The sequence below is a fragment of the Pseudopipra pipra genome, chromosome 6, assembly GCF_036250125.1.
Source record: "Pseudopipra pipra isolate bDixPip1 chromosome 6, bDixPip1.hap1, whole genome shotgun sequence".
In the NCBI taxonomy this organism is placed as follows: Eukaryota; Metazoa; Chordata; class Aves; order Passeriformes; family Pipridae; genus Pseudopipra; species Pseudopipra pipra.
Window position 1 is genome coordinate 40945205 of NC_087554.1, and position 22689 is coordinate 40967893.

The 22689-nt window shown below is 35.4% G+C and overlaps 1 protein-coding gene across 1 annotated transcript in view; it reads right to left on the reverse strand.

The window, feature by feature from the left end:
- The window catches only part of SEC23A (SEC23 homolog A, COPII coat complex component), a 33477-nt gene that overhangs the window by 3912 nt on the left and 6876 nt on the right, over positions 1-22689 (reverse strand). The window contains exons 3-20 of the mRNA XM_064658658.1: positions 21337-21578; positions 19665-19722; positions 19319-19405; positions 17906-18142; positions 17727-17806; positions 16775-16919; positions 16289-16447; positions 15465-15580; positions 13238-13361; positions 12021-12101; positions 10224-10313; positions 8842-8948; positions 7684-7837; positions 6903-6980; positions 5689-5850; positions 4121-4207; positions 2481-2636; positions 1820-1885 (exon numbers count right to left, since the gene is read on the reverse strand). Of these exons, the coding sequence (XP_064514728.1) occupies positions 1820-1885; positions 2481-2636; positions 4121-4207; positions 5689-5850; positions 6903-6980; positions 7684-7837; positions 8842-8948; positions 10224-10313; positions 12021-12101; positions 13238-13361; positions 15465-15580; positions 16289-16447; positions 16775-16919; positions 17727-17806; positions 17906-18142; positions 19319-19405; positions 19665-19722; positions 21337-21557 (2208 nt within the window). The 5' untranslated portion in view covers positions 21558-21578. The remainder of the gene's footprint in view (positions 1-1819; positions 1886-2480; positions 2637-4120; positions 4208-5688; positions 5851-6902; positions 6981-7683; positions 7838-8841; positions 8949-10223; positions 10314-12020; positions 12102-13237; positions 13362-15464; positions 15581-16288; positions 16448-16774; positions 16920-17726; positions 17807-17905; positions 18143-19318; positions 19406-19664; positions 19723-21336; positions 21579-22689) is intronic.

Sequence of the window (22689 nt, forward strand, 5' to 3'; positions counted from 1 at the left end):
TAATACTGCTTCACTTGCTTACTAATTAAATGAGCAGAAAATAGTTGTCCTGTACTGTTGGAAACGTGAATTTCAAAAATTTCCAGGTAATGTTTAGATAAAGACAAGACCTTCCAAACTACAGGATTCGTGTGTATGTTGTGGGGTAAACATGATGAAGAGAGATAGTAACAGACAGCTTGTTAGGTTATTGATGTTGGAGGCAAGGGAATTTGGGATTTAGGTTCAAATCATGCTGGTTCCAACACAGTACAGAGTTTTCAAGTATTTTCACTCTGGACCCCAGTGCTCTTCACTGCCCGAAGCTTCATTAGAACCAATTCATCCTATGAAAATGTAACCCTGAAAAACTTACCTGACAAAGACCACTGCCAAAAGATTGCTACAGAGCTTCCTCACTCATGACTTTACACTGTCAACGCTTTAGCAAAATACTCTAAGAGCACAGTTAATATGTAGCTTCAAGTGTCTGATGCCACTACATTTGCATGAGAAAATGACACTGCACTAGCATTCGCCCACAGCAGTGTTTCTCTTCCCACTAAAGAAGCTGAATGTGGAAGGAAAACATGGGAAAAGAGATGCAACATTCAAGAGTGCAAGCTGCTCCAGAAAGTTTAACTTGTGAACTCTTACATAACTTCCTTCCTGAAGACAAGATTTGTAAACTGATTCCTGGTCAACTGGGCCACAAAAATTCTGGAAAATGTCAGTACGCTGGCACTTATGTATATTCTTGTTCTTGTCCATAACTATCATCAGCATTTATTTCCCCTATTGCAAAAAGGTCCCTTAGTCCTTATGTGTGGTAAGTACTCTCATTGCCAGGATTGTGAAGGTATTTATAGGGATGAGGTCTAAAGCTCTGTGAGATAGGTGGCCAAGGAGATAACAATACAAGGCTGCAACATGCTGACTTTAGAGGAAGCCATAAGATGACGGTCAAACAGCTTCACTAATGGCTCAGCTGGGGGAAGGAGATGGCAATACTAAGGTGTTACAGTTCAGTTCTGCCCTTCAGCAAGATATGCACATGTTCATCTGCAAGCCACGTAGCTCAACCCAATCAAAGCTACCTAAACCCTCACTGTCCCTCCTTTATATATGAAAAACACACCCACCAACATGAAAATTATGAAGTGGCTGCTCTCCTACCATCTTTTATGGCAGCCAACAGGGAATCAATCCTGTTTGACTACAGCAGGTATAAAATTGGTATTTTAAGTCTGCCATGGTGTGGACCACCGTACCTCTCAGACAGGTTGATGGGCTTGCTCCTCTCTCCTCCCCAAAGCAGGAACACCTCTTTGGTAAGATTTGTGTCTCTGCTATCTAGTGGATAATACTCGATGAAACTAAACTTAATTATAAGGTAAGTTTAATTAATTGTAAACTGTAAACTCAGTTTAATCAATCATTGGCTAGCCTTAACATATTTAGAGCTAAGGCAGCAACTGCATTCCAAATCTTCATATTTGTAGCCTCACTAAACTATCTATTTTTGATTTTGCAAAACTGTCTTAGTGAAAGTCCTCAGGCAAACATCAAATCTGTACTTTTAAGACAACACTGCATAAGAAAGTTGGCTAAACATGAAAGCAGCCTAACAGAAGCTTAAAATAGCAAACCAGACCGTTTTTGTCCAGAGACTAGAATTTTCTTAACTTTTATAATTTTGGTTACATCAGACCAAAACTAAATTTCTTTTTCAGTTTCAAAACTTGGCATTATTACTTATATGTACACAACGTGTCACTTGACTTCTGAAATAGGGAAAAAGAAAACCGTGTACAAGCTTCATCAGCAGATTCATACTTACCTGTCCCCATGCATACATATTGTTATGAGTCTGAGAGGGATTTACTTTTGAAAGCAGGAAGCGAGCCTTTAAAAAACAAAACAAAGACAGTAAATTAATCTTCTCAAATAGGATTTTCTTGCAGTCAGAAAAAAGTTGCACGTGTATTTGAAATATGTCATTTCTATTATTTGGAGATGCAGACACCTATCCAGAACTGCAAATAGCACCTCTATAAATAAATCTACTCTCTGGATGCTATAGCTATAATTCAGAATTGCTAAGAACTTTTTGATGCGGCTGAAAGTAAGCTTTTGTCTTTTTTTAAGCATTAACAAAGTAAATGTGAATATAAACAAGACATTAATGAAGAAGTTTTTAAAAAATAACACAAAGAATAACTCTGGTATTGGTTCACAGACCCACACAAGCACTGTCTTTTCTGTCCTACACACCCTACACAAAGAATCCAAGAGTCCAAGTCAGTAGGGTAAAAATAATAATAACTAACAGGATTGACAGATTAGAGAAAAAGCTGCTATTAAATATCTGGCTCTGTAAAAGCTTTAAGATACAAAATGTTCACTTGCAATTTATATACATCTTAGCACAGAAATGCATGTTTACTACTAAAACATCTCATGACATTACCAACACACCATTTCCTAGATTATATAAATACCTGGCTTCCTCCATGTTCTGTATCAATGTATCTGGGCATTGGAAATCTGGAATGAAGAATTTCTTGGGCATCATCTATTGGAGCTTGTAGCAAGTGGTGAAAATTTTCATATTCCGGCATATCTTGGTACCCTGATTTACGCCACTGAGCTATGGTCTGGGCACAGGGAAAAGAAAGAAGTTTAGAACTGATTCACCAGTCTTTCTTAGAAAATACACAGGACTTTTCTGAGGAAAATGTGCCATTGGTGGCCTTTTTTCTATCACTCACCCCTTTCTGCCCTGTATGCAAGTTAATTTTTAAAAGCCAAGATGTGCAAGTAACATGCCACTATATTTCTTTTTTTTTTTTTTAACTCTTAACATTTTGTGATCCATCTGTCTTTCCTCTTTTGTCATCTTTGGTATGTTAAATATTTAGTTTAGAAGGTCAAAGATACTATTTACACTTCTCTATTTTTCATGTCTACGACACATAAGAAATAAGTATTTATACTGATATTTATCTTTCAGAGCCTGTAGCGAAACCTCATCACTTTCTAGCAGTGAAGCTGGCTGCACAAGGACAGCTCAGTGACACAGCCTGTTGTTAGGAAAGACCCCAGGAGGGACTCTCAGCAGGCATTCCTTTCTCCTCTGCTTGGCAGCTGCTTTTAAGCTGAAGGTCTCATTCCTGACTCCTGCTTGAGCTACACAGCAGCCACACCCATGTCTGAGCATGTACCCTACTCATCCCAACTCCCATCCAGGTACCTGACTACCTAACTAGAACCTGGACCTGCTTCATCCCCATCGACTTGTCTGGTGATGTGGACTAAAGGCTGAGCCTGGCTACTGCCCACAACTACTCTGCTTGCCTTGCTCAAGTACACTGGGGGCCAGGTCTTCACTGGCAAGACCCCTGACTGCCTTGCAGTGATGATCAGTTCCCTGTTCCCTTTCCCTCACAGAGCAGCCCGCCCCTGCTGCTTCCTGACAAAAATGAGATAACATTTTGCTGCTTAAGAAGCATTGAAGTTTAGGAAATATTTTTATCAGTGCAGCTACAAGGATATGATCCAGAACAGTATTTTCCAAACTCTCAGCTGTGAACCATTTACAGTTGCAAAGTAGTAAAAAGCAGCAGTTCAGTTCCTCCAGAGAAGCAGAGAACTAGGAAATCACAAGCATTTGTATTTAAATTACTAAGGAATGTCTATCTACCTAACTACCAGGAGCAGATCCATTCCTCCAGGACAGTGCAGATGAAGGGTGAATATAAAACTGTGTTCTGACTCCCTGTCCCTGAAGAACTAATTTAAAAGTCTAAAATAAATGAGTGAAAATTTGGGGAGAAAGGGAGGGGCAGGGAATAACACTTTTAAAGGTAGGAAAAATATTGATCTAAAACAAATAATCTGCATATTGAAGTTAATTAATCTTAAACTCATCATAAGAAATAGGACCAAAACATCAAGTAATGTCAGTTATCTGTGTATAGGCATGTCAAAGTACCAAACTACAAAGTTTAACTACAACTCTGCTGTCAGCCAAGCAGATGACAGGGCCAAATACTAAGGTGCATTGGAACTGGTGCTTGACTTCCATAATGTAGCACTCCTATCAAAAAAGAGTATTTATGTAAGCAATGACAACTCTTACCTCCCCATGATAAATAAGGATCTGGAAAAAGGTGTCCATAAGGAGAATGCGATCTGGTAAAATGCTGCTGCTATCCAGAAGAACAGGCTAAGGTTTAAAAATAAATAAAAAATTACCAACTGATGCATAATTGGACAATCAGATGGCATTGCCAGCTTTTTGAATCAGTAACTGAATCTTAGGAATCACTTACTAAAACTCCATATTTGCTCCTTTTCATGTCCCACATCTGCAACCCACACAATCTCATTCTGAAGTTATCCAGCCTGATTCTGAATACATAACTTCATGAAAGTAATAAAAAATGTATTCAAGACCTGAAACTTCTTTCATTATTATGCGCTTTTCTAGTCTTGCAAGTACCTCCATATTTACCTATACAATGTCATTAATTTGAATTGTATTTCAATGTATAAAGATTTAGAAGTTATTTGAGTATAAGATTTGGAGGCTACGGGTTGTTTGGGGTTTATTTTAGTCTTGTTCTTGCAGCTCTTATTACTGTGCCTATATATCCACCAACACTGTATATAGTAAATATGCATGACTTATGAAATCTAATGTAATATTTAAGGTTTTAATTCACCTTTTTAAGGGTAATGACAACATATTGGCACTATATTATTTAACTGAATCAGTACCACATGATGGACTTGAATCAATATTGCTAGGGATACCAAAAATATTAACCATTCCAAGAATGAAAAAAAAGTATTATTACTCATTCTACACTGAGATATCAGCTCCTGCTTAATCAGATTTCTCCTCTGCATCATACCAATGTGATTGCTTGTTTTTCATACATGGGAGAATGATCTTACACCTGTGAGCTTCACACCCCACCTTATTATTTTAAACTCCACTTTTAAAAGTCCTATTTTTTAACCCCATGGATAGTTTAAAAAAAAAAAAATCCTAACAGAACTTAGAATTCCAACCTGCCAAGAGCTTTTACTACTATGTTTGTTTCACTGTCTCACTCTCTTTTATGTAGCAGATTATTTTGGCTGTCTCCTGTCTTATACTTCTTTCAGAAGCTTCTTGGAAGATCAGCTTTTTATTTTAGGTTTATACAGAACATGCCATGACAAGGTCAACTGGAAGGTTCTGTACCAAATCTACACATAAACGGGAACCACATCAAAACTAGAAAGTTTGGATTAGGGCATTAAGATAGAGGAAATTTTGTACATTTCAAAAAAACCTCAACTTTTCTTTCAGACTCGACAGAAAAAGTACATTTTTAATTAAACCCATTTTTGTTTATATTTACATTCTGGAACCACAAACACAAAAGCAAATCTGCTACATCTCTCAAAAAATAACAAAAAAACCCATTCCTTAGTTTAAAACATCACCTCTTTAAAAAGCAACTTTTGATCTCAAGACTTCTACATCAGAATTCTGAGATATGCCTTGTTCATAGCATGTTGTAAATTAAATGAATATTCTTTCTCATAAAGTAGATTATAAATCAACACCTTTTATAACATGCAATAGTGAGAACAAGAATCACTTCTCTCAAAAAAGCACCTCTTGACCTACTATGAAGTTATATTTACTGATACCTCTGGAGGTCCATTGAAAGAGTAGGCATAAAGAATTGGCTGAACCATGATAAGCGACTGGGTTAGATCTTGACGCATAAAGTGATGACGATAGTATGAGCTCTCATCTGGACTGTTGTTAAAAACTTGTAAGAAAGGAGATCTTCTCAAGTGAAACATAAACTGCAAAACAAGAACCATTTGTTTGAACTCTTAGAGATAAAAAGGACAATTGTACAAGGAGAGAAATGTTTTCCACAAACTACGAGACCAATGCCACAACAAAATTGAATTCTAACTCCTTTAACATTTCTAACTTGTATATGCAGCTCTGCCAGTTTTTATATACTCTCATGACAGTAGAAGAGGTATCAGAATGGGTAAACCTACAAAGCTGCTTTGAAGTAAGAGAAAAATTTAATATTTCTTCTTCTGCAGTACTAACTGATAAATAGTATGACTAAATATTGTTAAATCCTTTCTTTACTCTAAGTTCTACTGTTCCTGTGAGGGTGGTTGCTGTGCTGGAACAAAGTAAGTTATAGCATGTGTACAGAAAAAAGAATATCAACCACAGCAAAGGTGAACTTTGCAAGTAAAATGGAAAAAGTATATCCCCTCATTGCTGAATCAAATTTTCCACATGCTGAATCAGTCTCTCCACAACATTTAACACCTTGAGACAGACTGGTAGGTAGTTCAAACAGAAATATTATGGAAGTCTATGGAGAGTCCAAAAGTGACAAATCTGGAGCCATCAGAATGGAGTAATTTATTAGAAGAGATAATTAGCAAAGAAACTATTTGAAGTTTAATATAACCAATAATGTTTCTTTTGTGGTCAGTATTGTAAATAATATGGGAAAGAAACAATAAAGCAAACCCATACATTTTCTTACATTTCTGAATTTCTTCATTAAAACAGTCCTTAAAAAGTATCATTATATGAATTAAAATTCAGGTAGGATGAGGATTTCATTATAGGAGAAACAAAAAATATACACAGTTAGACTAAGTTTAACTGTAAGGGCAGAGGACAAAAGGGGATACAGCAGCACAGGCAACAGAAGTGATTTGCTTAATGTCATGCAGCAGACAGTAGCTGGGGGTAGGGGGTCTGTTCATCGTGATATCCAGCATAATGTCTTACTTCACTCTGTGCTACAGGGCCTCTTTCTTCACTGAGCATTCTCTTTTTATCACTTATAGATAAACCTTCCAATAGACAAACTCACCTGTGGGTAAAGTGAAAAGGTTTCCGAAAATCTGAAAGAGTTTGGATCATCCTTGTGATATTCTCCAAATTTCTGACACTGGGGCAAAAGAAAAAATTATCTAAATTCTAAATTAAGAAACATACTTGCTTGGTCATGCAATTACTGTAAGCTTGGTTTTACCAGACACATGACTTGTGGTGCTTACAACTTTGTTTACAAACAGAAATCTAGCAAAAACATTGACATAAGTTCTCAACAAGCAGTGATTTTCTTGCATATGTGGCTTTAATGGTTTTTGGGGGTTTTTTTCCCTAAAATCACTAAGCAGAGTTAGATGATTAAATTATTGAAAACTACTTACTTACATGTAAAAAGAAAATAAATAAAAAAACCCAAAAAGAAAATTGAACTTTTGAAAATAAAAAAATTCCATATGGGTTTCTAGATACTTTGCCTCTCTTTTTTTTCCCCCCTAAAAATATTTAATCTACAATTTCATTACAGGCAGCAGAAAGTAGAGAAAGCTTTGATTTCTGCAAATCTCATGTCATAATTTCTCTTAACTGCTGGCAATTACCACGTGTTGAGGAAACATTAATCAACAGAAAACACACTTGCTTTTTTTTCATTTAAAACAGAATATCTTAGTTAATTCTGCATACCCTCATGTGAAAATGAAGCATTCAGCTCATTTTCTGTTTTTATTTTTAAAGAAACAATCACTGAACACTAGTCATTTAAGACTTATGTGTCTACAAGCAAGAAACCAATCTGACTCTTTCAATACAGCTCTTTTTACCAGGCGGATAAGTTGTCTGTCCAGCCACCTAAGCACATCAGGCCCCTCCTCTGTCTCTGCCCTGTACACTGCCAATCTAGCCATGAGAATTGCAGCAGCTTCCTGGTCAAAAGATGCAGCGATGTTTTGAATCTGGGTTTGTGCATCTGCCCAGCTGCAAAAGAAAAATACAATGTTTTCATCACAGTGAAAGGAAAGATGTCCAACCACAAAATATCCCTTCGAAATTAAGGCAAAGAAAGTAGCGTTAGCAGTTTAACAAACTGATGCTGAAGCTTCAAAAAATCTGCTGGGTATAAACAAGCAGCCTCTCAGTTAGCCATTCTTTAATTAGAAATGTTCCTTATTTGTACAGATGCCATTCAACAAGTGAAATAAAATATAACGTCACTAAGAACAGCTATTATATTTTTTAAAAAATTAATTACGAAAGGTAAGTTACAGAAAGCACCATCCATGAAGCTTACCACATATTCCCACACTAGCAACTTTCTTGTGCACCTTGATTGTTCTTTTCAATTTATAAGGTGAACTATTAATCTCATCTTTTATCAGCTGCCAAGATTTTACTAATACAACTAATGTAAGTTAACAACGTAATCATATCAACAGTTAAGGTAAAGTTTTTTTCAATAAATGGAATTTTCCATTGAATTAACCGAGCAATGATCTCCTTCAGCTTCAAGGAAATGTCACTGGACATTGAAAGATGCCTTTATAATATTAAACATCACATCCTAAAATTGTGAATCAAGGAAACTGTAGGTAAGGGGTACACGTGCAAGAAGAGGTATTTACATTCCCCCTGAACTGCAGCTGGCATTCTCAAGTTAAGTTATGAAGTGATTGCTGCCATTCTGTAAGTCCAACCATCTCCTCAGCTTAAATCACAGAATTTCACTCAAAGCTTCCCCCTCCTCTAAAACCACTTGGTTTACTTCAGAGCACTCCCATCACATCATTATACAGCTACTGCAACTCTCAGAGAAAAATCATCCCACAGAACAAGAGAGGCAACTGTCTCAAAGGTATGCTCATGCTTTCACCACCTGTGGCACTGTATATCCCAGAATAAGAAAATAGGTACAAAATCTATAGAGTAAAAGGCATATATATATCCTGATCTTTCAAAATTCATTCATCACAAATAGAACGTACTTTCTGGCAACTGTGGTCACTCTGATACGTCTCTGTCCACTGGAATGTTGGTACTGAGTCACAAACTGGATTGCACCACGTCCTCCTTGAGGAATGGGAGCATTGTGCTAAGTACAGGAGGAAAAAAAAAATTAAATGAAGGAGAATCTCAAGATTTTACAGTATACGTTGAAAGTATGTAACTAATGACTAGAAAATCATAAAATTCTTTGCAACAGGCAGCCCAAGTTATATAAATTAATTGTCTGGTGCTTTGAGTATCCTTACTAAATCTGGCTAATGCACTTGGAGACTATTAAGGGATATGTTGGAAGCAGTTGCTGTCTCCATCAGACATCCTTAAAGCAACCAATGCTCTCTCTTTCCACATACCCTTACAGAGACAACATTTTCCAAGGGGCCTTACGATTGCTAATTTCATTACATCATATTTGAAGACCTGGAATTACAGGACAAGAAACCTGATATTAGTCTAAAATGTTGAATAATGAATCTCCAAAACTGCTGTCAAAACAAAGATTGGAATACAGGTGTAAATTGAAATTTCAAAACTCTAGTCAGTGGAAATACAGGTTTACACACTAATTAGGAAAGTAACTCAAAAGAGAAAGATAGTTGAAGTTATTTACCACATATCATGACTTGGCCAGTTTTAGAGCTACTAATAAAATGAGACCAAAATAAATATGCAAAAAGTAAAATGAAAAATGGCTAAGGTAAGTTCAAGTTTTCAAACCTTTGCATAGATAACAAACTATGAAATACAGCATACTAATTATGTAGAAACTACAGTCAGCTCACGTAGTTCCTGAGTTTCAAATATTTGGAAGAAGAGGAAGTATGGGAAGGAGTGGCACATTTGCTCCTCATATTTTCATCCTCTTTCCTAGCAGCCCCTCAGGGAAACAGGAAACCAGGCTATATGCCCCTGACACCTTTCAATGAGGCCAATCTTTACTTGGAAATACTGAGCAATTGAAGCATAAATTAAAATGTGACATCACATAGTAATTACCTTGTAACTAAAACATCAGGGAAATACTGAAAAGGACTTTTAAATACGCAGATTACAGTATTTTCATATAATGCAATTGAAATACATTTAATAAGTAACACTCTGAAAGGAAAAATTGGAGTTAAAAAGATTATGAACACTATCCAAAATTTGTAGAGTTCTTTGGTTCCCATTACCATAGTCAAGAAGAAGATTAACTCATCGTTAAGCAGTTAGTGTCCATCTCTAAATTTTGACAAAACAAAATGGCGGCATCATTTGTATCCCTGCTATTGTGCTTGGGGGAACCACACAAAACTACAGGCTTCAATAGTTACATAAAATAAGATTACTGTGTTTAGTAGACGAGTAGACAAATATTTATTACCTGGTTTACCACCTCAAAGTACAGTGCAAGCGTTGTAGTAGGATTAAGACCACAAATCTTCCACTGACAAGTGCCTCCTGTTCCAATCTCCTGCAGAAAGATTTTATAACACTTTTACAAACTAGAACTATTTCCTTGTTTGTGAAATACAGCATCTAGCCATTATACATAACTGTTTAGAACTACTGTCACAAGCTTTCTCCCTGTTCAATCTGTCACCTTTCCACACACTCTAGCAAAACAACTGTAGCACTGGTTGTGGGAATAATAATAAAAAAAAAGAGATTGTTGTTTTAAAAGATTAAAACATTTATAAGACAAAGAGTTGGCATTAGAAAAAGTTAAAAAGCAGGTCAGAAACAGGAAAAAGACTTTGCTTAAACAGCCCCAAGATAAAGAGGCAAGAAGCACATGTAAGTGGAAAGACTCTTCTAGGGCACAGCAGTAAAACTTCATGTAGAGAGTTTACATAGGATATTGTATAATATAACTAATAACTAGGAAGGTAACTGTACAGAGATAGTGACCTATTTCAACTGACAATTCTTTTTTGGCATCAAAGGAACATAAATATCCAGAAAAGCCCATTAAAATAATTCATTAACCATAATGGACACAGTGAAACTGAATAAAACATTCAAGGAAAATTACACTGGCAATATTGTCACTGTGCTTGTATTCGTTTAGAAGCATTATAGCTACAGGAATTGTCCAGTTCCCACTGAAATGAGCTGCATGCATCCTCATTTTATTCATGTTTTACCCCAAAATTTTTAATTTGGATAATTTCAACAAAAAGGTGTTTGAAATATAAATTATATAATTGCAAGGCAAAACAATGATAGAACAGACATGAATTCACAACTGAATTTCCTATTACATCCTATGAAATAGATATGTAGTTTAAATAAGATGATGTACATTTAATTGGTTTTATGGGGTTTTAACATTTTTTGTAATATATGTGGTCCCTTCAGGCAACAAAATATTAAAATCTGTACCATATCACTGAGAAAAAAAAATGCTGATTATATAGAGATTTTTAATTCACAAAGATGCAACCACAAACACAAGGAAAATTTAAGGAATGAAAAATGTTTGATTAAAGCAGGCCATTTGTGAGCATTTTCAAACTGGAAAGTGCTCTATTATACAGACTGTTAGGAACAAAAATGAGACTTCTCAAATGTAAGACATTTGGTTACTTGCATGAATTGTTTTTTATTAGTAATCAAATGTTAAGAATATTATCTGATAAGAAAAAAAGTGATGATTTAAGCCTAATATAATTTAAAGGAGTTACTTCAGGAGCCTGCAATAGTTGTATCTTCCAATAAATTAAATGTGCATTTGGTGAAACAGCTACAGAAATGGGAAGGCAGAATCAAGATAAAAGGGATGTTTCCACAGTCTTGTATCCTTCTCTTCTCTCAAGTCTTTCTAAAAAATGTATTTTTACTGTTCACTTTAGATAAAAGGACATAGCTCTGATTTTAACAATAAACCATTGGTTTCTGCTACATCAGGGTGTAATTTCTGCATAATAATTTTACAGCAACCAAATCTAAACAAGTGGACAAATCTTAACAAGGAACAAGGAGTCTGCAAGGTTTCATACAATGTGAATGTGATCTAGTAATGAATACAAGCTTCATGTATTGAATTTAAAATTGGTAAAAATTGAACACTATTTGCTCCATTTATGGAAAAGTTTCAGTGTCTCTTCAAATCCAGAAATCTTAAATCCTATTTTTCCATAGTAGGATATTACCCTCATTTTCAGCAAAGTTTACTTACATTTTCTGAGACACAAGGTCCTTTAGAGTTGAGAGAGACACAGGGTCCAATTGCTCCAGAAATCTTTACTTCTCTTGAAGTCTTCATATTTAGAACAAAAACATACATTACCATGCCATGCTCAAGAATTCAGTCTTATTTTATCATTAGATAATTAAAACCTCAATGCATATCACATTATTGATACCTTTAGGAAAGGTTATACATACAATAATGCTTAGAGAAACTTTCCATGTGCTTACTTTCTACACTTAATTACATTTGTTTGCTGTACCAATTAGTACACCTGAAACAACAGCACAAACAAATTAAAAAATGGAGAAAAGTTGCCTAATTTATAAATGTGAGAGCCTATAAAGTATACTGGGTAATATCTCTTTTCTAACCAAGAGATTAAAATATTCACAAGATAAGAGTAAAACTGAAGACTGGAAAGATAATGTTACACATATCCCAAAATGCATTTATATTCTATCTCCTAGACATATGCAGCTAAAAGCAAGATCCAGTTATTCACATTTTTCCAATCTCATTTTCCTGTTTGAAGTGATTTGTACATCCCTCTAGACCTGGGGCTCCCTTTTTACATTTTCCAGGATCTTCCAACAAAATTCACAAGAAAATGTATACAAAAAAAAAGGGTTCAACTATTTGTCCCAGTAAAACAGAATTTTACTGAAAGTGAAAATAACCTCATATTCTTCTACAAGGCAGGACTGCAATATTTTGCAAGAAACATCATGGAAGACAATACCTGAACCTATAGCACATTCAGCTCTAAGCTTCTCAAAAGGGTGGAGGTGGAAATGACCATTGTTTAAGTGCCACAATGGATTCTCAAAAGGATGGAAAATGAAAGGAAACCTGTCCTGAACTACGTAGAGAAGTTGGACCAAAACCCAAGAAACACTCACTACTGATATCAAAATCAAAGCACATGGCATTTTGAGTTTCTAACAGAGACATTTATTTTAGTTTAGTTTCTCTTTTAGCTGTCACTGAACGCAGAGTGAGAAGGAATTACCACTCTACCTAACTCACATTTACAGAATCACAGAACTACAAAAAGATAGCTAAGCAGTAACAGCTATATCCAAGCCAACCTTAACACATCTGTTTAGCATGTTTTCCTAAAAATTCCTTTAAAGGGCAAAGATTCCTCAGTTTGTAGCCATCCTATTCCAGAGTTTCACTAGACTGAATTTTTGTATGCTTACCTTTATTTCTAATGTGCCGCCAAATCCCATTTTAAATTGTCCCTGCATATCTTTAGTGAATACTCTCTGAAAGGTCTGTTTGAATAAAGATGTATTGAAAGAGTCTCCCATTACCATGTAGCCTCTAGACAACAACAAAACAAACAAAACCCTTGAGTTAAAACAGATTACTTATTATGCAATAATTTAGCACATGGGATTTACATAGCTTATTTCTATTAAAGACTAAAACTAAAGACAGTTCATTGTGAGGTACATTTTTGCCTTCTTAAAATAGACTAACATTAAATTACTATTTTGCTACAATGTTAGGGATGAAATTTTTAAGTTAGCTTCTTGCCCTATGCATCTTGAGGTTATTATGATTATAATATGTAACAAAATCACTGGGAATATACTATACTGGACTTCAACATTTTAGATGTCTCAAAACTCTGTCATGCAAAGTCAGCTTACTTCTAATATTTACAATTCCAAACTATATTATTTTGGGTAGCTTATTCATTATTTCAGGCTTAAATCTATGCTCAAGAAGCATGATTTATTTTTATGCTTAGCAATATTTTGTGTATGTAACTGCAACAGTTGCCACTTACCATGAAATACTATATAGTGCATTTAGAAAATAGTAATGGGAGATACTATTTTCATTCATCTAAAAATATTAATTAAATTCTATTAGTAAAATACGTCAATAGGTAAAACATTACACCCAAAAGAAGTTGTCAGGTGGATATTCAAAGATAGAAGAAAATAGACATGGGTGGAATCAGAAATTCTTCCCTGTATGTAGGATGTAACTAAAAAGAAAATAGGAACAGCTGTAGGAGAAATAGATAAACTATATATTAAGGATAGTTTTGCTAGAGGAGTGAAAACAGGGTGAGTCACATGAGCAGACAGAAAGAGCAAAATTACACCACTGTATATAGAAAAAACACAGCTTGAGTTTGACGCAGAAAAGGAACAGGTGTCAAATATGCAGACAAAATAATAAATTTAAACAAAGATTCTGAGCAGTGAAAACTCCCAACCTAGGGCTATACACACAGCTCCAAAAAGAAGCAATCCAGCAGTGTCAAGCTGGCCTGAAACTCAGTGGCATATCCTCATTACAACCTGTGGCTGCACTCTTATTCCTCTTGGATAGAGCATATGTAGCATGTGCTTAGGATCCTGTCATATACAGATATTGACACACAACTAAGAAGGCCTGTTACTCACAGATATAACAGTTATTAAACTAATAAGCAAAGATGCTTCATTTAATTTTACCTGTACTTCATATTGACAGAACTAATGGTAACAAGTAAAAGAAACGAGTTTGGCACAAGAATCCAGAGTGAATACAGAAGACTAACCTAAAACTCAAGTAGTACATAAAGCAGATGGCTATACTAGGAAAGAAGAAGTATCATAAGTGTAGAATAGGCTTTCAGAAAGAGAAAGAAAAGACAGCATTTGAAAAAATAAGGAGGAAGACTTGGGAGGATTTACCAAATTAACGAGTGAATTACGAAATTAATACAAGCATGAGTGAAAAGCTATACCAGACTACAGAACTGTGTAACAGGAAAGGTAAGGGTGTTATACAATGACAGAAAATAGAGGAGTGGTTTCATGAGAAAGACTAGAACTTGCTTTAATTGTATCAAAGTGAACTGATGGCAAGACAAGCTGGAGGGAATACAAGATCGTGTCTGAAATGCAGATCTGGATAGGGGGAGCAAATATCAGGAGTAAGCGATGTACCTGATAATCACCTACACTACAAGCTGAACCTATAAACACCAATATATAAAAGAATGGCATAAACAAGACAGAAAGAATAACAGAGCATTTTGTACCACTCTGAAGAGCAAGAAAAACAAGGATGACAGGTCCTTATCTTTACTGAAACCTGCAGCTTACATATACACACATTGAAAAACAGAAATAGTGCATATGATAAATTGTCTGTTTAAAAGATATCTGTGTTATTCAAGCCTCAAACAGATCACATTAAAAGAAAAACCCCCTTCTTATAAAACCCACAATTGTGGTGACAAACTTGCCAGAGGCTGAGAAATTCCAAAATTCCAGTATAAATACAACCAGCACAGTACAGAGTGTGTGTGTGCTTTTTTTTTTAAAGCAGCTCATTTTTTGTAAATGCTTCCTGTTAAATAATTCAAGAAACCAAAAAATTGCATCTTCATATACTACTTAAAAATTAAGAGACACATACCCAGTGTAGTTGGGACAACACTTCATCTCCAGAAGACCAGTCTGATCCAATGCACATGCATATATGTCAATAACATGACCATTTGTTGCAGCCCGATTAGCCAGGGCTTCAAAATGCTAAATCCAAGATGAAAATACAGTTCATAGCAATTTACAACATGAACTCTCCCCATCTTCATACTAAATCCTAAACTCACAGAATTTTACTAAAACAACATTATCAGACTTTATTCATATAAAAGTATATTTTTAGCTCAAGTTAAAATTAAGACTGGAATTTCAACACTTGAGGTTTTTTTCTGATAAGCTGAGAGCCCAGTTCACACTAGAGAGAGCAGTGGTTGCTATTTAATCTAAATCTAAAAAATTACCTTAATCTTTTTCTTTTTAAAATTTGCATTTAGTAGTAACACAGCACCGAATTTACCATTCCAATCTCATGTGTCTATAATGACAGGTGCCTGTGACTGAGCTAATTGTTTAAGCTTCCATTATAATCAGTTAAGATGAATTCAACAGGTTTTGGATGCAGTTCACCAGCCCAAATCTACATTTTAGATTAAATTAACAAGGTCTAAACTCTACAGCCTAGCCCTCCCCCAACTACAGAGGCAGTTTTGAGCACCTGCCTTAGAAGTACCAGCCTTACACTAGATATACCATTTAGTAATATAAATTTTTTCTGACTTAAACCAGAGAAACACTCCAAAGAACTTTAATCTGACTAGAAAAGTTCTAACTCAATATACTGAAATTTCTGAAGACATTCTTAAGACACACCACTATTCAGAGCCAAGTGAACAAAACCCCACCATCATCTCTTACCTTAGTACCCTTTTTCACATATTTTGCATTGTCTTTTTCAATATCATGCCATGATCTTATGGGTAACTTCAATTCATCCCCTACAACCATGCCAGGTCCCTGCGTAGCTGGGCCTCCAATGAACATCATTATACGTGCACCAGTATTAGGAAAAGTGCACTGCAGGAAATAAAAGACAAATAAAACCATCAGGTTTTGCTACAAATTGAACAAAATAAATAGCTGTGTGGGTATTTATCACACTGATAGGATTCTAACAACAACTGCACTTCTACAAAACTTAAATCTGCCATTAAAGTCTCAATTTTGCCTTATTAAAACGTGTAAATGTCCACAATATTCTACGTATATAAGGGATGATATGCATCAGATCATCCTACAACTCTAATATGCATCAATTAGGAAGGTTTTTACATATTGATTGCAGCAGCTTTTCCACAAGAAAATTATCTACATATTAGCACAGCTGTAGTTAAAAGCTATTACCTCAAGGAGTCCTACAGCTATAGAAAGAGCCACTCCAGAAGAACGTAAGGGCCGTTTTCCTTGTGGAACAGGCCAAGGATCCCGTTGCAGTTCACCCAAAAGATCAGTTAGATTCATATCAATCTTCTGGACTGGTTGCAAAAATCTGGAAACAAATACATGGAATTAGTTTAGAATTAAATTGTTAAATGAACATTTTATCAGTAGCTTACTAGCAATATATTAGACATATACCAGCAACATCTAATTCTAGATTCTAGTCTGGATTCAGAGCAATGTCTCTGCCTCACCAAGATAAAGCCATTTGGAATTATTACATACACACTCAGCTTAACAAGTTCAGCAAGGAGCTTGTAAAACTAAAACTTGCTGACTTAGAGATACCACCACTATCCAGAAAGAACCCTACTTAGTCAAAAGAACAGAGCAGGCGATGACCTATGAATCTCAAAAAGAAACTGAAGTTTCACTACTGCAGTGAAAATCTAAGATCAGAAGACAAAATAACATAAAATATCTTCTGTGCTGCTGCAGGCAGTCTACAAATACAGCTATTTTCAGGAGGGCAGACTGGAAAACTGTCGTTCTCTTTTATCATTCCATAAATTTCTTCTATGTCATAGTGGAACACACAAGAAAACCAAACACCAGGCTGTGATTTCCAAATGAGAGACAGAAGAGGAGTAGAAGAGGAAATAAAAGGGAAGGCACAACTGGATAGCCACATAAGAACGGGGCATTAAAGAAGCTATTAACACTTTCCAGCACATCAGCCAACAGAAGCATCATTATTTATGTATCTGTAACGTGCATCTCAGAACACTTCCAAAGCATCATCCTGATAATTTTGCAATTACCCATTGAGCTGACTGTTTTCATTGTCTAAAAACACTGGTTTTCCAGTAAATCAGTGTAGTCAAGTTATCTGTTTTAGGTGTTTTAAGTAGATTACCTGTTAGAAGGTGGTGGCTGCTGCACTTGAGGACCCCGACCGACTTGTGAAACAGCTACTTTTGTAAGCCCTAGCATTTCCTGTAGTCAAATACATAAGATTTTATTACAAAATTTGTTTACAGACTATTTCATTATCATCACCTTGATGGCTTCCTTTTGTTTGCTTCAGTGCATTACCTGAAGCTGTTTTGCAGATAGGTCCTTTGTTCCTCTGAAGACATAACTTTTGGAAATTCCTTCACAGCCAAGTTCATGAACTTGCACCATTCGGCCAAAGGTAATGAGACCTACTAATGCAGTTGGTGGCAGGAGACTAAGGGACATCTGCATGGATTCCTTCAGAGCTTGCAAGTCTTCATCTTCCATGCATGTGTCCACAACATAAAGAAATATCAACGGCATCTGAGGACCACGCTTTGAGAAACACAATTATAATCACATGAAAAACAAATCTTCCAATATTTACAGGACCAAAAATTAACAAGTAAAGTACATTTTGTAAAAGTTTTAACTTTAATCATACCAATAATGTTAATGTTCCATCTACCTTAACTCCCCCTCAATTAGTCATCAGGATCTGGAACAAAACCCCTACCATAATGAACTCTGCACAAAAAGGAAATGGTTACTATAGAAGAAAGGAAAAAATCCTTTCAGGACGTCACAATAGTTTTGAAGCATGTGCCAATTACAACAAACTTTCATTGCTCCAAATGAACACAACAGTCACAAAGCTATTCACAATGATAAAATATTCCAAACTGATGACATTCTGTAGCATTTCACCTCATAATTTTACTCTAGAGATCATCAGTTCTTTTTATTCTATCCAAACTGTACTATAAATAAACAACCCATTTACTTTGCACTACAAGAGTTGGCAAAAAGTATAGATTCCGCTCAGTGTTCACTCTTCTTTTGATTAAAATTTGTAAGACTTCAGTGAGGATTCAGATTATGATCTGCCTCACTCAAATCCTACAAATTTTAATCCTCAAAACTGGAATTTAGACATTACAAAAATTTGTAATTGCGAATATTTGCTATTTAGGGGTTTAGGTCCATTTTTTGTTTCTGTTCAACTAACCTCCATGCTAAAAAAGGATGAATATTAAAATTTAAACACTTGATTTGAATACATATTAGCTGTTGTCTCCAAACCAGTTAGCCCTAAAACTAACTACTAATCATCCAAATACAAATTTCAATTCAAATTATTAATGACAGGTCAATCAACAGTCAGTCAAATTTGAACTGAAACTGCTTGAGCAACTAACAACAGTGAGCAGCCTCCTGGCACAAACACAAATTAGCTCCCTTGTAAAGAAACAGACCTAATAGAAATATCACCTTTACAATAGGCCTCTCTTTTTCTTTCCTTTTTTTTTTTTAAACCAGTCTTATTAGCAATCCTAGTGTTCTTATAAAATGTTGTTTTCCTTTTCCAACTGATGACATAAATGTTCAATCTACTAAGAAGTACATATATACCCAGAGTCATTACAATTCAGTGAAGAAGTAAAATTGAAATGAATTCTTTTTGTATATTGCAAGGCTATAAATGTCAAAGATTTTATCTAATGATTTTACCTGTACTACATATTCAATGCTGGAGAATTGAGGCAAAAGTTCAGCTGGCTGATTCATTTCAGATATGCCAGCATAGGTAGGAGGAAACTGCAAATAAAGCCAGAGAAATTAAGCATAAATGAAAGATAAAAACTTCCACAAAAGCGAAAACATACATATGGACTACTTTGCAACAGATGTTCACTACTGTTGTTATGAAAAAAATATCAATGCAATGTCTGAAGATACAGTTGCATACTCCTGCTCTTGCTGTCAATTTCAGTTTGCAACTCTAATTTGAAAAATCAAGATTTTCATTTTGCCTTATAAAAATATCTTCTATACCCTGAATGTTTCATTTTCTTACCTGATTTCTCTGGTAACAGAAGTTGCAAGCCCAAAGTTTTGCTCGATAATCCACTTGGCTATAAAAGTACAATAAGAAAAGTTTATATGGCATGAACAATTCATTTTCCTCCACTGTCCCTAGAACACATTTCTTTTAGTGTTTCAAAAACACAGTGACTTTGGAAAAGCTTCCTTCTAATGTACTTTCTCCTAAATACCCATATTACAAACTCAGAATAAGTGAAGTCTTACACAGATGTATCAGGCAAATTACTGTGCTTAAGGAGAAAGAATGGTGTTCAAGGAAAAGAAGAAAATAAGAAACTTAAAAATACTCAGCCCCTATACTAGAGACTTTCTCCATGCTTTCAGCAAATCTTTTTAACTCTTCCTACCTTTGCATTTTTCATTGTTTTCTGCTTCTGTCTATTAGCTGTCAGTCTGAGACTATCCTGAAATTACATTATGCCCTAAAAAAACAGGTTCCAACATTACAGCTACCTCTATAATGAAAATAACATTTTTTTTCAGTTGATAAGACTATCTCCTTTTGTCTACATTTTTATTAATATAGTTAATATAAAAAATGCAAATTGTATCTTCATGCCATAGAGATGTCTTAACAGAGCCCTACTCACATCTTAAGGGAAAGTAAACTTTAGAGTTCTCAATGTACACTTCCTGCTACCATATCTTCTGTCTGCAAGGGCAAAAATCTTTTTAAAATATCACCAAATCTTTGGATAAGTCCCAGTATGCTGTAAACACAACACAGCTTTATTGCTATCAAATTATCTATACCAATTACAGGGGCTGCAAATTACCCAGCCCAAAGCGCCACACAGAGTTCAAAAGGTCCCTCCATATTGAGTCTCTTGCTTCAAAACTGTCTTTTCTCCCAGGCAAGGACAAGTCATTCATAAAACTGAATTTGTTCTACAGGATCTTTTACATCACGTCTAGTCTCTCATTATCACTATCTAATCTCTCACTATCACTCTGGATCTTTCCCATGCCATCAAACTCCAACTTAGAAATTTTTCTGTTTCTTTTCTATACTTCTGTAACAGGAATGACATATGAAACGCCTCCTTTGCTTCCAACCTAAACTTGTCCATGACTAGTCCACAATCATTTCAGCTTGTGCCAATATTACCCTTTAGCTTAAACAGCTTTTCACCCTTTCTCATGCCTTCTTCTGATGTTATCTATCTATCTGTCTGTCTATCACCTTCTGCTTTGGTAAACTAAACCAGCTAACCTGCTTTGATCTACAAATGAACTAAGGTCAACAATAAAAATAGTTTAGTTCACTTGGAAATTAAACTATATCAGGGTCCAACAGTTCAAAAGATACAGTATTATAACTTTTTACTGCAAGTCATTTTCTAGAGGCAAAATGTTAAGAGTATACTAACTCCCAAGATGTTCCAGAATAGTTCCAGAAAAATAACATACCTAATCAATAATTAAGTACATTGAAAAGACTCCTTAATGAAAGCTGTGTCTTAAGTGTATATGCCACCTACACAAATCTATGTGCAGAATCATCTAAGATCTGTAAGTTTGAGCTGTATACTCATGTGAGGAGCACTTGAATTTGCACACGCCAGATCTTTTCCGCAGTTCAACTAGCACTATTCTCAAGATTTTAAGATAAAATACTGGAATAACATATGCATTAGGTTTACCATAAGGGATTCAGAACAGCTCGACACGTGGTCCTACTGCACAAAACTGGCTCATACTGAATAGGAGGCAAGTCTGGCCGTTCCTTCAGTGGCGTGAAGAGAGCAGCCACTGGGACTACCATTCTCGTAGCTTCAAGACGACTTGAAGGCCAAACATTCCAGCTGAATCTAACTCCATCTCTGTCCTCATTCTGCTGGATAAATTCCAGGAAGGTTGTCATGGTCAACTTCTCTGTTTATCACTAAAATAAGAAGATAACCATTAGCAGAATGTTGACATACAAACATTTTTAACCACTAAACATTGAATACACTTTATAACAGTCACTCATTCAAATACTGTAATTGAGTTACAATCAATAAAACACTGAGTAGTGCTTCCTAAATCCTAAAAGCAGTGTGCGGAATTCTAAGAGGAAACAAAAAAAATTAAGACTCATAGGATGCAGCAACTCCTTCAAAATAACAAATAGTTGATATATTGCAAGTTTTAGCAGTATTTATACTGCTAAAATACTTACCTTCTAATAACTTCTTGACTTAAGCAACAAACTCAGACAAGGAGTAATATAACTAAAGCAATAATTCTAGGGTTGGTCAGAGTAGAGATTATACAGCAAACTAATACTATAAAGAAAGTCTTAGTTACCACACTGCTTTAAGGACTTTCACTAATGCATTTAGTCATTCATTCTGTTCACTAACAAAAAAATCAGTCAGTCATTCTTCCAAATTGTTTTAATTCTCTAACTTATTTTAAGAATGAAATAGCAGAAAGTATATCTCCTAAGAGTACTTGTTTTATGTTTTCTGCTGTATAAAATTTTGTAAGAGTTTTCTAACCATGTTTTCGGTAACTCAGGATGCTGCCAACATGCAAACATAAAGGAATAACAACATGATATTCCACAAGAGTAATTTCCTACAGCAAAGCTAGTAAATAACCTCATAGGAAATACAAGTGACATATTTCAATACACTGTCTATCAAGAAGCACTTTTCAACAATTCTTTGAATTCAAGTTTACAATTTTGGGCACTGACCAAAGGCTTTCAAAATTTTCAGCTATGGTTACTCAGAAGCCAGAGCACTGGGGAACAGACACATCTGAAACACTCAACAGGTACCTGTGAACATCAAGGAAAGCCAGAAAGGAGTGCACTCCCTCCTCTCCAAAACAAAAACCCTCAGCTATATGCACGCTGTTCTTGAATATCTGTTGCATGCTTCACAGTACCTTTTATAGTACATATAGCACAGGTTTTTCCAGGAACTAGGATATCTAAACTCACACTGGCTAATAATCAAGAATTTATCATAAAAGTCTACATGAACCTTGTTAGAGGAAGTAGA